The 14,470-nt window shown below is 36.7% G+C and overlaps 1 protein-coding gene across 7 annotated transcripts in view; it reads left to right on the top strand.

Moving 5' to 3' along the window:
- The window catches only part of Eip75B (Ecdysone-induced protein 75B), a 241,150-nt gene extending 227,124 nt beyond the window's left edge, over nucleotides 1-14,026 (top strand). For 6 of the 7 annotated variants that reach the window (XM_074172383.1, XM_074172386.1, XM_074172384.1 and 3 more), the window contains 3 exons: nucleotides 6,138-6,282; nucleotides 10,264-10,505; nucleotides 11,061-14,026. In XM_074172383.1, coding sequence (XP_074028484.1) covers nucleotides 6,138-6,282; nucleotides 10,264-10,505; nucleotides 11,061-12,926 — 2,253 coding nt within the window. In that variant the 3' untranslated portion in view covers nucleotides 12,927-14,026. Of the gene's footprint in view, nucleotides 1-6,137; nucleotides 6,283-9,748; nucleotides 9,958-10,263; nucleotides 10,506-11,060 lie in introns of those variants that run through there. The other variant, XM_023160901.2, reaches the window with a different exon arrangement.
- The last annotated feature ends 444 nt before the right edge of the window (nucleotides 14,027-14,470 follow it).

Raw genomic sequence — 14,470 nt, 5'->3', positions numbered from 1 at the left:
TATTTAGTAACTGTTATCAAAGAGAACTATGTGAGAACTATGTGAAAAAACAATAAAGTATTTCTGAAACTAAACTTTCTGAGAGACTTTTTTAGATTTATTAGGTGTTCAAAAACATTTTTAGGCAATGATATTGACCAATCAGTAAATCTGGTGCGATTACATCATTGGGTATTTCTGATTATTATGTATTGGAATGTTTCATATGCCTCTCTGTCGGTTACCGATTAAGTGCAAAAAGAAATAGTTGAATCCTATTTATTTTCATTTTGCCCAAATATCAGTATGCCTGTTATATCATATTTTCACCTACAACAACACAAACAACATTGTTTGTCAAGTCGAATCATCGAGCAAAAAACCATTCTCTTTATGCTCGCACCTATATCTGGAACGAAACCTCATTTGCCGAAGTTCATTCACTCTGAAAAATTTTACAAACGATCATTATAAATTCCTCGTAAAATTTGTTTACCGGTGCGAATTAGTTGAGCGCTCGGTCCACCAGGTGGCGTATCGCGAATCGACTCGTAGGTGAACGACCGTAATTTTTTAAGACGTCGATTACCCCTTCTCCGACTTTTGCAGGCTTTTTGTAACGGTATTAGGTTAGGATCGTTGCACTTACTAACTATAGAATGGATGGGTTATCTTTGATCTTGAACAAGGAAGTACCCGGTGCTCTGCGACGTGCGTCCATTACATCGATGAAGAAGACGTAATCATGTTCGGCGGTTTATGTGAGCGCGTGGGTTTATTACTTTATTGTTATGACTGATGTTTATGATACAGTTGAATCAATAAGGAAGGAGTAGCCAATTGACATTTGTAGATACCGTTCGATTATATTACCTCCAGAAAATTACATTTGAGTATCCGCACATTTCACAGGATATTTCTGGTTCGTAATTAACCCAACTTCTTTTTTGGACATTACGACCTTCTGAATTAAAAGTCTACGTACCTCATTATATTATACTGTAGTATTTTAAATAATTCATTAATGGGAAGCAAATAACTGTCCCTGCCAACTTGAATTTGTATAAAGTTATAAATTTTTATAATTAAACTATATTTTGTTGTAGGCAAATTTATAATTCTAATTAATTTTATGTTTCTCATAAGAGTAATCCTTTCAACTCCTTTATGGGATTGACTCAGTAGTCTGTCTACGTCTACCCTTTCTACGTATTTTCCTAATGACCTTTACAAAAAATTTTAAATCTTAAATAATAAAACAAAAACGTTTTCACTAATATCTCATTTAGTTGCATATATTCGCAATAACTGTTTGAAATTTGTCTTCGCAAGTTTTGAACTGTAGAAATATAGGAAAGTTTTTTTAATATTTAATTCGGATTTTTAAATACGGATTAGTATATTTTTTTATAATTTTTTTGTACTTTCAGGACAATATTAATATCTCGATAATATTGAGTTATCATTAGTTAATGTCAGATAATTTGAAAATTCATAAAGGTATTTCAAAGCCCTAATATAATAATATGGATTTTTTTGAAGTCAATGCATTTTTTATGAACACCAAGATATTCATATCATCATTGATTAGATAACATTAGATGGCCGGAATAATGGTGATTAATATAGTTATTTTTCGTAAATTTATGTATCATCAGTTCAAGTAAGATTTTGGATAATAGACATCCGATTTTGTTATTGTTAGCATTATTTGAAATCAACAAATGTTTTTAAAATTATGGTATCCTGTTGTTGAACATCTATTAGTTTGTAAATGTAGTTTCAGTTGTAATTGTTATTTATCTCAATACATTTCAGCCTTGAGAAAAAAATTTAATAAATTTGAACATTTCATTTAAAAATACACATTTATTCCACGTCAGAATTTTTGTTTGGGAATTTTACGAATCATTTGATGATTTTTAATCATGAGTGATCACTTTGAGTTTGCAGTTTGCGGGGTTTTCCATAATTATAATACAAAAAAATATTGATTACAAAATGAATATCACTTTTTATACTCTATACTCTATTCACAATCACCCGGTATAGAGATCTCTTAAATATTCTATCGTTTTTAGATGGGAGCACTTGAAAACCACCTAAAAGGAACAATAAAAACACTAAAATCTTCCAAAATGATCTGATATCAACTATTTTGAAACACAATCATGAAAGCAAAATTTTTTATCTATTTCGGCAACAAATTTAGACATTTCCGAGTTAGAAACTTACAGCTCTTTTCAAAAACGATACGAATGAGTTCTCACACTTTTGCATAGATGTCGTGGTAGCTGATGAACGAAAAAACCTATTTCAACCCAATTTTAAGCCTACTGGAAACTTTAATCGTTAACTAACTCTCTCACAGTAATCTACTACGTACTTCATTTCGATTTTTCCAACCACTAATAATCTGGTCTCACATTTACACTTTTCACTAGTAAATATTTAAAAGATAAGACCTCGTTAGTTTCGACTTCTGAGGGTTGTCTTTATATGGGTATGACAGCTAGTTAACGGAAAAACATATTTTAAACATATCTTCTAATATTGTTTTATACAATACAATTTTGGCAAATTTGGGTCCAATATGTTTTTATTTTACTCCACAGTTGTGTTCATGCAATTATTAAAGCTCTTGACTGTATAAATAATAAACTTTCTTCGCGAAACAGAATATTGTTTCAGCCCACTAAATTCGCATTTAGTAAAAATGAAGGCCAACGAGAAAACTGGGCCCAATCGAGGTCCAATTTCGCAATAGAGATTGAAGTAACCGGGTCGAGTTGGCCCAAATAACAAACTTTGTGTATTATACGGGAATGCTCGCTTGGGCCAATGAACTCCAAGTAAACGCATGCGCCACCGTCACCGTTATCGCAATGATGCAATGCGAATGGTCTCGAGTACGACAACCTACATCGTGGGACGTTGACCTGCGGAATACTAGACTTGCTGGTAAAAAACAAAAGCGAATAGCTTTGTTCTGTAGTGTAAATTCGGGAGGAATTTTCTGGAGGCTAACGTTGGATTTTTTCTAAGAAGATGAGGTGGAGAATGAATATTTTTGAAAAAGGGATCTCTAAAGAAAGCCAGTTTAGCTTCAAAAAACTATTTTATTTGCCAACGACCTTATTGTTAGGAGCAACCTTCATATATTTTCGTGAACGGGAGCTGGAATAACCGTGCAATCTTGAGGATGTATGTTATTGTTTTTGCAAAATATGAAATGAAAGTTAGTTCAATAATATCAAGAATTAGAAAAATAATCAGTAGTTGAGAGCCAAAGCTAAAATTCAAATAAAACCACAATTATTTTTTTCACACTGACCCAAGTAAAATTATAATGAATGAAAATATCTTATATAAACAGAAAATTGTAGAAGCATGGCCGTCGCCCTGGGATGGGGAGCCTCCCCCCCTGCTTTTTCGATTTGGGAAAAAGTTGGGAAGTGAAGATAGAAAAAAAATAATCGTAAAGAAATTAATGAAAATTAAAAAAATGAAAATGAGAATAAAGAAAGGGAGAAATAATAAGGAAAGGGAAAGAATCAGGACAAGGTTGGGATTTCCCAACATGCATAACTTGGAGATCCCATACTTTGAAATTCTGAGTTGTTTGAAAACTTCAAAAAAGTTTAATTTCTCCCAAGTAAGAGAATAGTTGAACAGTCCACAAATTTTGAAGTGACAATTTTACAAAATTCATAACTTTTCGCTGTTTATTCGACTTGGAAAAGTAGGGAAATTGCGGGCCGTGAAGATAGAAAAAATAATAGTAGAAAACAATAAACACAATATTATTTAAGTGTTGTTTCCTTTCATTTGTATTGAATATTCCCATACATGGTGGACATGGTGGAAGAACAAGGACCTTGGTCCAAAGTAGAATAATTACCATTATTATTTTCATAATTACCAAAATTTATTTTTGTTTGTGCATACCCTAACGGGCATAAGCATTCAGCCAATCTTTGGATAGCTAAGTAAGAAAATTAATATATTATAGTAGTAACTAATCCCTCGGATTTCATTCTTTCAAAAATTGATAAATATTGCTGGTGGGGTTGGGAACATTTCGATTCCCTCCCCTCCTGGTTTTTCTTTTCGCTACGGCCCTGTGTAGAAGGCATAAATAATTTAGAATTCAGAATAGCTGATCAATCATTTTTAATGAAATACTCCGAAAGTTACAAAATTTACTTTGAAATTCACTGATACGGAATATGATTATAAGACAAAAATGAATCAGTCCTAGATCAGCGAGAATTATATATTTGTGTACAAGAAGGTATACAAAAATTTAGGGATGAAAAAAATCACTAGGTAATAAAACCAAAATTATGTCTATATATAAAGTGTTATGATAAAAAACCAAAGACATTATAAAACAAAATTTTATGTATGATGAGGCCCAAAAAAATTCTGAAGATAGTTTTCTGATTTTTTTTTGTGAATATCATTCTTTGCTAGATTTCACTCTTCATCTAACAGTATTCTGTTTCAAATAGGTAGTTGTAAGAAAGTAAATCTGATTTATTGATTGATTTTTTGCAAAATGGGTATTGTAGGTATATTGAAGTTATATTATCAAAATGAATATTCTGTAACTTGAACCACTATATGTTCTTGATACTTTGCGGATTGACCCAAATATTAGATATAGTTTCTATCTTGAAAAGCATATTATGGATACAAGAAAAAATATTAATTTTGGGAAAAACATTTCATTTTTTTCTGTCCAATCCGCAAAAACTTCGGAAGAATGATAAGGGATGCCCCAATTTATTTCAGAAATTTTTTGACCGATTTTCAACTTGGCACATATAAGCATTTTAAGAAAGGAAATTTGTAATTACTAGTTATCTATTCTGGATATGTATTTTGATAAATGTTCATAATATCTATTTAATCCGTAAAAAATCTTGAAACGCTTACGTCAGAATAAAATTTTGGTCATTGAGGTGCCTTTAGCTTAAAAAAACTTAAATATGCGCGGGTACCTAGGCGCATATCCTTTGTACCCAAAGTATTTTCACATTTCTGGCGCAAAACAACCGTATCATGCAAAATAATCATAGAACATTCAAAATGTTCGGGTGAACAAAACGAAACAAAAGAATAATTACCGACGTTCGTTGACACTGAAACGATGCAAAGCGGGAACTCCCCGCTTACCCGTTGACGTAACAGTGTAACGGTGACGTCAGAATATTCGAGAAACCCATATTCAGGCATCGCATCGGTGCGAGAAGTCTTTGACCGGCCAGTCATCTACTTTTGTTTACCGCGAGGTCGATGAACTCCTCTGAATCATTTATAATTCGCAAAAATAATGGCTGATAACCCAATTCGGTGTCACTCACTGCACCACTTTGAGCGTCGTTAATCATTTTGACCTTAATATCCCTTCTATATCTTCGCCAAATATTGGCCTAGTTTCCGTTAACTTTGTTGACACATCGTTAATTTTTATTTTACTTTTCACTCGACGCGCTAAACGCGAAGTAGTTCAATATTGTTTATTCTACTACTTACGTTTTTATTTGTAATTATACGAATTGCACCAGTTTCGCTGAGAGGTCAATGACCCAGCGTCCTCGGCTATTTGCAACTCACGGTCCAAAATCGCGATTTTTCGCACAATTAGCAGGTACCCTCTAAATTTCGAAGCCCGCCACGAATGTAAAACCCGCAAAAATATTTCGTTCACCACGTTGGGGCAACAGTCTTAATGCTCAGCGAGTGACGAAACTCTCGCCGTCTTTGTCGACAAACTCGCTTGGCAGCGGGTGGAAAAGAGACATCTACTCTCACTTTCACGTACTGAACTGGCCTCGCAAGTTTACTTCGGCGGGTGAACAACCGGGAACTGGGTCAACTGGTTAACTCTGGTAAACTCGAGCGCTAGGCATCAGTATTCGCTCGAATATCTCGCAGTTTGGTCGTGATACAGAGCTCAATAACGACGTTCCTTTCATCCTTGACATGTTCAATTATTCATAAGTTATTAAGTAATATCGATAATGATGGCTGTGTTGAATTGTACCGAGTCTTTAGTGTCGCAAGGGCCGAAAGTCCCTAGTGTCGACGAAACGTGTTGTACTTCTGAATCCGATAGTGATGATTGTCTTCAAAATGAGTGTTCTTCGCAGGGTTTCTTCAGACGCAGCATACAACAGAAAATACAGTACAGGCCGTGCACCAAAAGTCAGAAATGCGCCATACTCAGGATCAACAGGAATAGGTGTCAATACTGCAGGCTGAAGAAGTGCATCACCGTTGGGATGAGCAGAGATGGTGAGTAATATCATTTTGTACTTGTAATGCACTGTTTGGAACCTTTGGTGTAGTAATGAATATTACTGGAGTTTTATCCCAATACGATTTGGTGTTGTGGAAAACACTTCAGTAATATTCAACATCATTTTGCTACTCGAAAAGCAAAACATATCATTTGTTTCAACAAAAAAATCACTTGGTCTGTTTTATTTTTAAAAAGTGAGTGTGCCAGTTGAACGATGTTCTGCGTCTATTATAACATAAATTCAATAAACAATATAGGAATAATTAAAGATGAAATGAACCTAAATGGACTGGGGATTCCGCGCCTTTTGCGAATATAGGTCGTCTAGATCCCGAGGTGAATGACCTCCGAGCGAGAATTACAACGCGCAGCAACCGAGAATGTTCAGGCAGCTAGAGGTGAATGTCCCTTGCACACTGGGTCATACTACCCCGAGATTGGTCAATTTCGAAAGTTGACGATTCCCTGCCTGCCAGTCCGTCACTGTAGCAGCATTTGCACAACTTTGCATTGCTGGCGCTCAGTGTGCTTCGGCCATCAACCGACATGAACTCTAGATCGTTGTGCTACATTGAAACGTGCACTTTTACTTCGTTCAGCCATCCCATTTTTCGCAATGTCGATAGGATTGCTAAATCTCGCAACATTTCCCCGTCGTTTATACTTTTACTCCGGAGCTTGATGATTAGTAGAAAGTAATTGGTAGCGAGTTCAATGAAAGCTTAGAGGTTCGCATGCCAAGCCGTTTCTAACTTCCTCACACAGGAGAAAGTTAGTTTCGTAACGCGAATAAAACAGTTCTGCCATTGTCGAAAAGAAATTTTACTTATTTTTACCGACCAACCGCCGACGATCTCTAAAATAATTGCTGTGTCAGCACCAACTTTCTATATTATTTATTCAAAAAACTGATTGGTGTTGATCAACATTACGACGTTATTTAAATTCAAGAATTCCAATCAATTCATTCTCTCAAAGAAACAATAAGTGATTCCGTTCGTTTAGAAAATTTCACTACCCATATTTTTTCCACTCATTCTACTAGTTCGTAATGAAAATATATTTTTTCCTCGACATGCCCCTAGGCAGATTGTCTGATTTTATGCAATTCTCTAACGCCTGTGATCCTAGCCTGACAGCGCCAACGACCGCTTAAATATCGATATGTCCAGTTCATCGTTCAAGGTAGCTGGTGCGACCTAGCGGCAAAAACCTGTACCTCGCTAAAATAACGAACGCTTGCGCTCCCCGTCTCTGTATTAATCATGCTCTGAGAGAACCTCTGTGTCAGAGCACGCCCACGCAACTACAAAAAACTGTATTGCAGGCTCCAACTTCTATTCAATCGGATGAAAATTACTTGTGGCACTGGAAAGTAGGTCTTTCGATATTTTTTTCGTTTCCGCATCGGATCGAAGATTGGTCATCTACTAAAATTATACTTTATTTGATTTGAAATATACCTATTCGGAGATAGAACTGAAAAATAATACAAATCTTCAATTATTTCCGTCAGTATGGACGGGAAAGGGTACAATAATTAAAAAATGTCTGAGTTGAAAGTCACCAAATAATAATTAAGATTGATTAATTCGATATCGGCTAACTATTATTCAGAGTATGTTTTTTTTTATCAACTTCACCTGCCCTATGTGTAGATGATTACATTTACAGTTTTATTTATATAATATTGGCGTGATAGCTGATAACTGCTTGTTAGTTATAATAATTTTTATTTCACTGAATACTAGTAATAGAAATAGTAATAACTAATTTCCATAACAAGTCAGTAGGAAAGGAAAAACTAGCTACTAATTGCTGCTTGAGTGTTCTCCTCAAAAAGATTTACTCATCTAAGTTTCTTTAAAATGTTTAGTTTACGATTATAATATAATATAATTATAAGGCTTCATTAATATAAAAAATAACAATAAGTATATGTATAAAATATTTTTTCATTTCTAAAGGGTCACATTCACATTTTATAATGACTGGAATGATAGATTTGGATTTATTATTTTGTTCCAAAGACCTAATTTGGTATCGTATAAAAAAGTCATGGCGTATATCTAATTTTGGGAAAGACATACCAAAAAACAAAACATGTTTGTTATGGTTAGGTTTGAACTGTAAATTGAACTGCATTTTGGTACTATCTAATTGAATGATTCATTTTGTTGATACACAGAATTGCAAAAATTAATTTCAAATTGCCAATTTAACTTAAATTTTGATCGTAACAATAAGATATTATGTGGTTGTTTCAAGAGGAGTTTTTCTTTCAGTTCGTGTCTGAAAGTTACTTCTTCGTGAAGAGTTTATTTTGAAATTAATTGCTTTTTTCCCGTCTTTGGAAGATTATCATGTTTTTAGTATAAAGATGGAGAAGTAGAAAGCCAAAACCTTTCTCAATATCAATTCCTGTAAGATAATTTTATGTGATTTTTTGTCTGTTCGCCATGATTTAAATATTTCGCATGGTGATGCTTGGATGATGAGTATCCATTATTGTAACAAAAATGAAACGGATATGTAATGGGTTTATTGATAGGCGAAATATTTTCTAAAAGGTCGTATATCAATTATTAGTAATTATATTAATCGGTTCAATCTTTGTCTCGAGCATTGTTCTAAGACAATTTATTATTACTCTTCTAGATTAGGCTCATTTGGGTCTATTTGACTCTCGACTGAAAACCGCGGGGATTTATTGTGGCTCACGCCAATTCAAAATCGATCAAATAAGAGCTTTTTCTTGATTAAACCAATTAGCTTATTTGGTGAGTAATCTTTCAGGTAAGATGGCAAAACTATGAAAACGAAGCATACACTGCCCAAAAAGTTACTAGGATTTTTTTTTTTGAGAAATGAAACAAAAATAAACATAAAACATGAAGTTTTATGAAGTTTCAGATGCTGCTTTAAAATTAATATAAGGAGCAAGAAACATTTTCTAGAGCTAGAGTCGTCAACAGTTCAAACTTCACTATTGGGAGGATTATCATCGTCGACTGTTATTATTACTCCATCATTCAACTCGAATATTCCACATTTTTCTCTACCTAAAACACTACAATCAATACAGAAAATAATCTAAAAAAGTCATCAATATAATTTTTATCGCTCTGTACCACTCGAGAGTATTGGGATTTCACTGTTATGCAAATGTTTCATGCTTGTTTACAACATTCAAAATAGAAACAGTCCACCATTCAAATGTTTTTCCATGCGTTGGGGTGGTGCCAAATGGGCGATCAGAACCGCGGGTTGTCCCCTAGGTGGGTGACGGTGATAGCGAGGCATACAACGGCCTTGGCGCCCCCCTTCGAGCTATCGAGCACTGCTAGCGTCAAAGCGTGATAGTCAACGCGGACGCAGCAGCTCAAGTTCAAGGGTGATGGAGGGGAAGGAGCGCTGCGAGTGGGGAGTCGTTAGAGGGGAGTCGCGGCCGTGGGTGCTACGCCTGTCTCTGGACGCAGAGTTCGCGCCACTACTCGTTACTACTTCACTCAGTTCGGGAATGCCAGGTCGCGCGCTTCGCGATTGTAGCCCGATCCAATTACGTGCACATGTGACTGGTGAAAGTGCAAATAAAAGGTTCAAAATGGGCGAAGAATTACCTATCCTTAAAGGGATACTTAACGGAGTGGTCAACTATCACAATGCACGTATGTGTCTTTGCAATTTTTAATTTTTTTTTTGTTGGTTATCGCACCACTTTCGTTGACCTACAACACTTTCGTCGGTGTGAAAGCAGGCAAATTTCTCTCCCGCGTTTTCAAACTATCTTTCATATTGTCGAGGCGGATACTTTCTCCTATCGTTCGTAACTTTTTTTCAACGGATTATAACAGATGTAGAGCAGCTGGCATGCTCCAAATAAAACACCTGGACAAGCCCTTCACCTTCATAGCCACATTCAATATCAAGACAGTTTGTTTGCATTCTAAATTAATAATATCAATTCTTTACAGCTGTACGATTTGGTCGAGTCCCCAAGAGAGAAAAAGCGCGGATTTTGGCTGCCATGCAACAAAGTTCGAACTCGCGTTCTTTGGATAAGGCCGTTGCTGCTGAACTGGAGGACGAAAAAAGGCTTCTGGAAAATGTTGTTCGAGCACATATTGACACTTGTGACTTCACCAGAGATAAAGTTGAGCCGATGTTGCAGCGTGCAAGGGACCATCCCTGTTACACAGCATGCCCACCCACTCTGGTAAGTTCCTATCAAAAATTCAATACATTTTGCCAGTGTTGAGGTGCCCCTTGACTTCTTGCGTTGATCACATACTTACTTATATTGTGAAATACCGAGCGGAAGGAAATGGGACACAAATTAAATGTTCCTGAACAAAAGCGCACATTGCCAGACCGGGCGACCTTGCATGCAGGGGGACAAACGGAAATATTCAAGGTTCCGTGATGTTGTGTGTCTCTCTCACTCCTCTTGACATTATCGGGTTTCATAGCAAGGTTAACGCGCACTTGAATAAGTAAGGATGAAACTAGCAAAATTAATGACCAGACAGGTCATGATAGATATGCAAATGATTTGAAATTAACCAATATCGTTGTATCCCTATTAGATTAACAGATTTCTAAATCCCAATAATAATCTAGCTACGTGACGAACCTTCATATTGATCGCATTTATTCGCGACCTTCTCCCGAGACTCGCAGAGGTCATTCTATTTTTAACGTTGGCAGATAACACGAAAATATTTAGAACTGTGGTAACTTTCTCGATATATAATGTTTCTTTTTGTTACAGGCTTGCCCTCTCAACCCTAATCCTCAGCCGTTAACTGGACAGCAAGAACTGCTACAGGATTTCTCAAAGAGATTTTCCCCAGCTATACGTGGTGTAGTCGAGTTTGCAAAACGCATTCCTGGATTCTCCTTGCTTGCCCAGGATGATCAAGTTACTCTCTTGAAAGCTGGTGTTTTTGAAGTGTTACTTGTGCGACTCGCGTGTATGTTTGACTCTCAAACCGCTAGTATGGTATGTTTAAATGGACAAGTGTTGAAACGTGACTCTATTCACAATAGTTCTAATGCCCGATTCTTGATGGACAGTATGTTCGAATTTTCGGAAAGAATGAATGCGCTGAGATTGTCCGATGCGGAAATCGGACTCTTTTGTTCGATCGTTGTTATTGCTTCGGATCGTCCCGGCCTCAGAAATACCGAAGTGATCGAAAAAATGCACAATAAACTGAAATCATCTTTACAAATGGTTGTCAACCAAAACCACCAAGGCCAACCACATATAATGGACGAGTTAATGATGAAAATACCCGATGTCCGAACGCTGAATTCCTTACATTCTGAAAAGTTACTTGCTTTCAAGATGACTGAACAACAGCAAATGATGCAACAGCATCATTTGTGGAATACCCCTATGGAGGAAGAGAGCAACAGTAAAAGTCCGCCGGCTTCTTCTTGGTCCTCATCTTCAGATGTGACTATAGAAGAAGCTAAATCTCCTTTAGGTTCCGTGTCTAGTACGGGTTCCGTGTCCAGTTCAGGCTCAGTATCCAGTACAGGATCCGTATCCAGTACAGAATCAGTATGTTCCTGCGAAATGACGTCAGTGCATGATTATCCCAATCATGTCAACCCTCATATCAGCTCAAATGTTAATAACGCGCCCTTACTGGCCGCTACATTGGCAGGAGGCGTGTGTCCTCACAGACACAGGGCAAACTCCGGTGGTTCCACCACAACATCATCATCATCTGGCGATGATGAGTTAGCTGCGACGTCTCATCTAATTCCCAATGGATTAACAATAACCCCAGTGCTGAAATCTCACATTTCACACTCCAGGTCGCGAAAAGTCGAATCACCTACCGATTCAGGTATTGAATCTGGTACAGAAAAAATGGAGCATCCTACATCCGATTGTACTAGCACGAAGTCTGTTGAAGACCATCAAATAGTTGAAGATATGCCAGTTCTTAAACGTGTATTGCAAGCACCTCCACTCTTTGATACTAACTCGCTTATGGACGAGGCTTACAAGCCACATAAAAAGTTCAGGGCCTTACGGAACAAGGACTCTGCTGAAGCCGAACCAGCTGTCATGTCTCCGCCTCCAGAGCAATCCCAACTCCAGATGCAGCTTACTTCAACATCTCAGTCCAGTTTGTCTAGCTCGCACTCAATGTTGGCGAAATCATTAATGGAGGGACCCAGAATGACGCCCGAGCAGATAAAAAGGACAGATATAATGTACAATTATATTATGAGAGGTGAGTCGTCGTCGGCATCTCCCATGATGACTGCAGCAACGACAGCGTGCCCCTACAAATCAAATGGGTCGCAACCTGCTTGGGCCACTAGTGTAATTACCACAACCGCCCGTCAAAATCAAATGCAAAGCAGTAATACACCGCCCCCACAACATCAGCATCAGGAGTATGCGAGGCTATACTTTCATCCACAGTCACCTCACTCCACGTCACCCGCCCCCCCTCAATCCAGATCTCCAGCCAGTCCGCACTCCATGATGTCGATACCCAAAATGATGGAACTACAGGTGGACATAGCAGATTCCCAGCAACCATTAAATTTGTCCAAAAAGTTACCGTCCCCTTCGTCGAGACCTTTGAAGATGGTCCTATTGGGGATGTAATGGGAGCGGGTATCCGCTACACGAGATTAGTACAAAGTGGAGTGCACATGTCTGTTGCTTACTAAAACTTTTTCATCTGTTCGCGACAAGGACATCAGGTGCCACTTTCTTCGATTTACAAACCAAATAATTTATATTTACTGTATATGCAGCCCTACTATCTCATTCTATATATGTATGTTGATGTGTGTGCCCTTCATATTATGTTGTAGTGAAATATAGGGTGGTCTTCGACCACTCCAAATTTTCATGTTAAGTAACTTCCGCCATGACCAGAATGGTGTGCAACTTCTGTACATAGTTGACCAATCCCTAGCACTCTATTCTGGTTCCCTTTTATAGTTAAGGTTTCAAACAATCATAAAGTAGATTCACCTAAATGAAGATTGGCAAATCAATCCTATTATTATTTGTAATATTTGTGCATATGTGATAAAATTATTTGTAGTTATATTTATGTATAAGTTGTGTTACTGCGCATTCTCTTAAAGCAGCGAAGATCACATTGATTCAAGCAAATATTTTTCATTCACTTATGACATATTCAAAGTGGGGGCTCAACGAATTAAAATTGTTTTGTGAATGCAGATATTTGGTTGGATTGATTATTTTCCTGTTGAGAGACTCATCTCATGATCGTTTTCATGGAATCATCTCGCCTGTTTGTATCACCACTCATATCCATTTTAAGATTAGTAAAGCGAGTTGAGGATGTCTGTAAGACTGAGGGAGGTGGCGATGGGACTGTAGATAGAACTCATCGTACTAAGGCCGACACTTGAGTCAATTCACCGATGTTGCGCCTCCCATGTTTGTCTCCTTGCTCGCTTTAAGGACGTGCAATTTCTGTCCTCAACCAATGTATTTAGGATTCAACACAGTTGGACTTTTTTTTGACCAGATGTACTATTTATTTGTAATGCGTTAATATAATATTTGTTTTCATTTGATGTTTTTCTGGAGGCATTTGATTGCTTGGCAGAGAAAAAGTGAAGTTGTTGCTATTTCAAGCAGTCATTGCTCTCCTCTCACACTTCATTGTAATACTTTGTAAATTGGGAGCTTGTTGAGGCCGGCAGAATAAACATGTCTTGATAATACTTTTTGTTTCATTTAAAAAAAACAAACTGATTTTTGTACAATTTTCTAATTAGTTATTGAAACGTGACGAGTATTTTTGTATTTGAAAAATTGAAAAAGCAAAAGAATTTGAATACTCGGAAAATTACATGAAACTGATATGGAAACATAATTTAAACAAGTTTTGTGCCAATTCGTTCATATTACTCAATTCATATCTTCGATTAACTAGAGGGTTAAATGAAAACTCAGAGATAAAATGGTTAACTGTGAACAAATGTGTTTTCTCAAAATTGCCTATTTCATTTCAGAAAAGTTTACCACAGCTTAATCTCTGAATACTATCTTAATTTAATGTGTGGGGTATGGTTTTCAATCAGCTGTAAATTCTTATAATAAGTCAATTTACCCTATTAATATTGAAATACTTAGTCAGAAATTGAGAGAAACGAATTATATAGAAA

Source organism: Leptinotarsa decemlineata, unplaced genomic scaffold (genome assembly GCF_025532065.1).
Source record: "Leptinotarsa decemlineata unplaced genomic scaffold, Ldec_3_MD MMD2_tig00000090_RagTag_RagTag, whole genome shotgun sequence".
Lineage (NCBI taxonomy): Eukaryota > Metazoa > Arthropoda > Insecta > Coleoptera > Chrysomelidae > Leptinotarsa > Leptinotarsa decemlineata.
The sequence above is the reverse complement of the archived record's forward strand: the minus strand, read 5'-3'. Positions and strand labels throughout refer to the sequence as shown.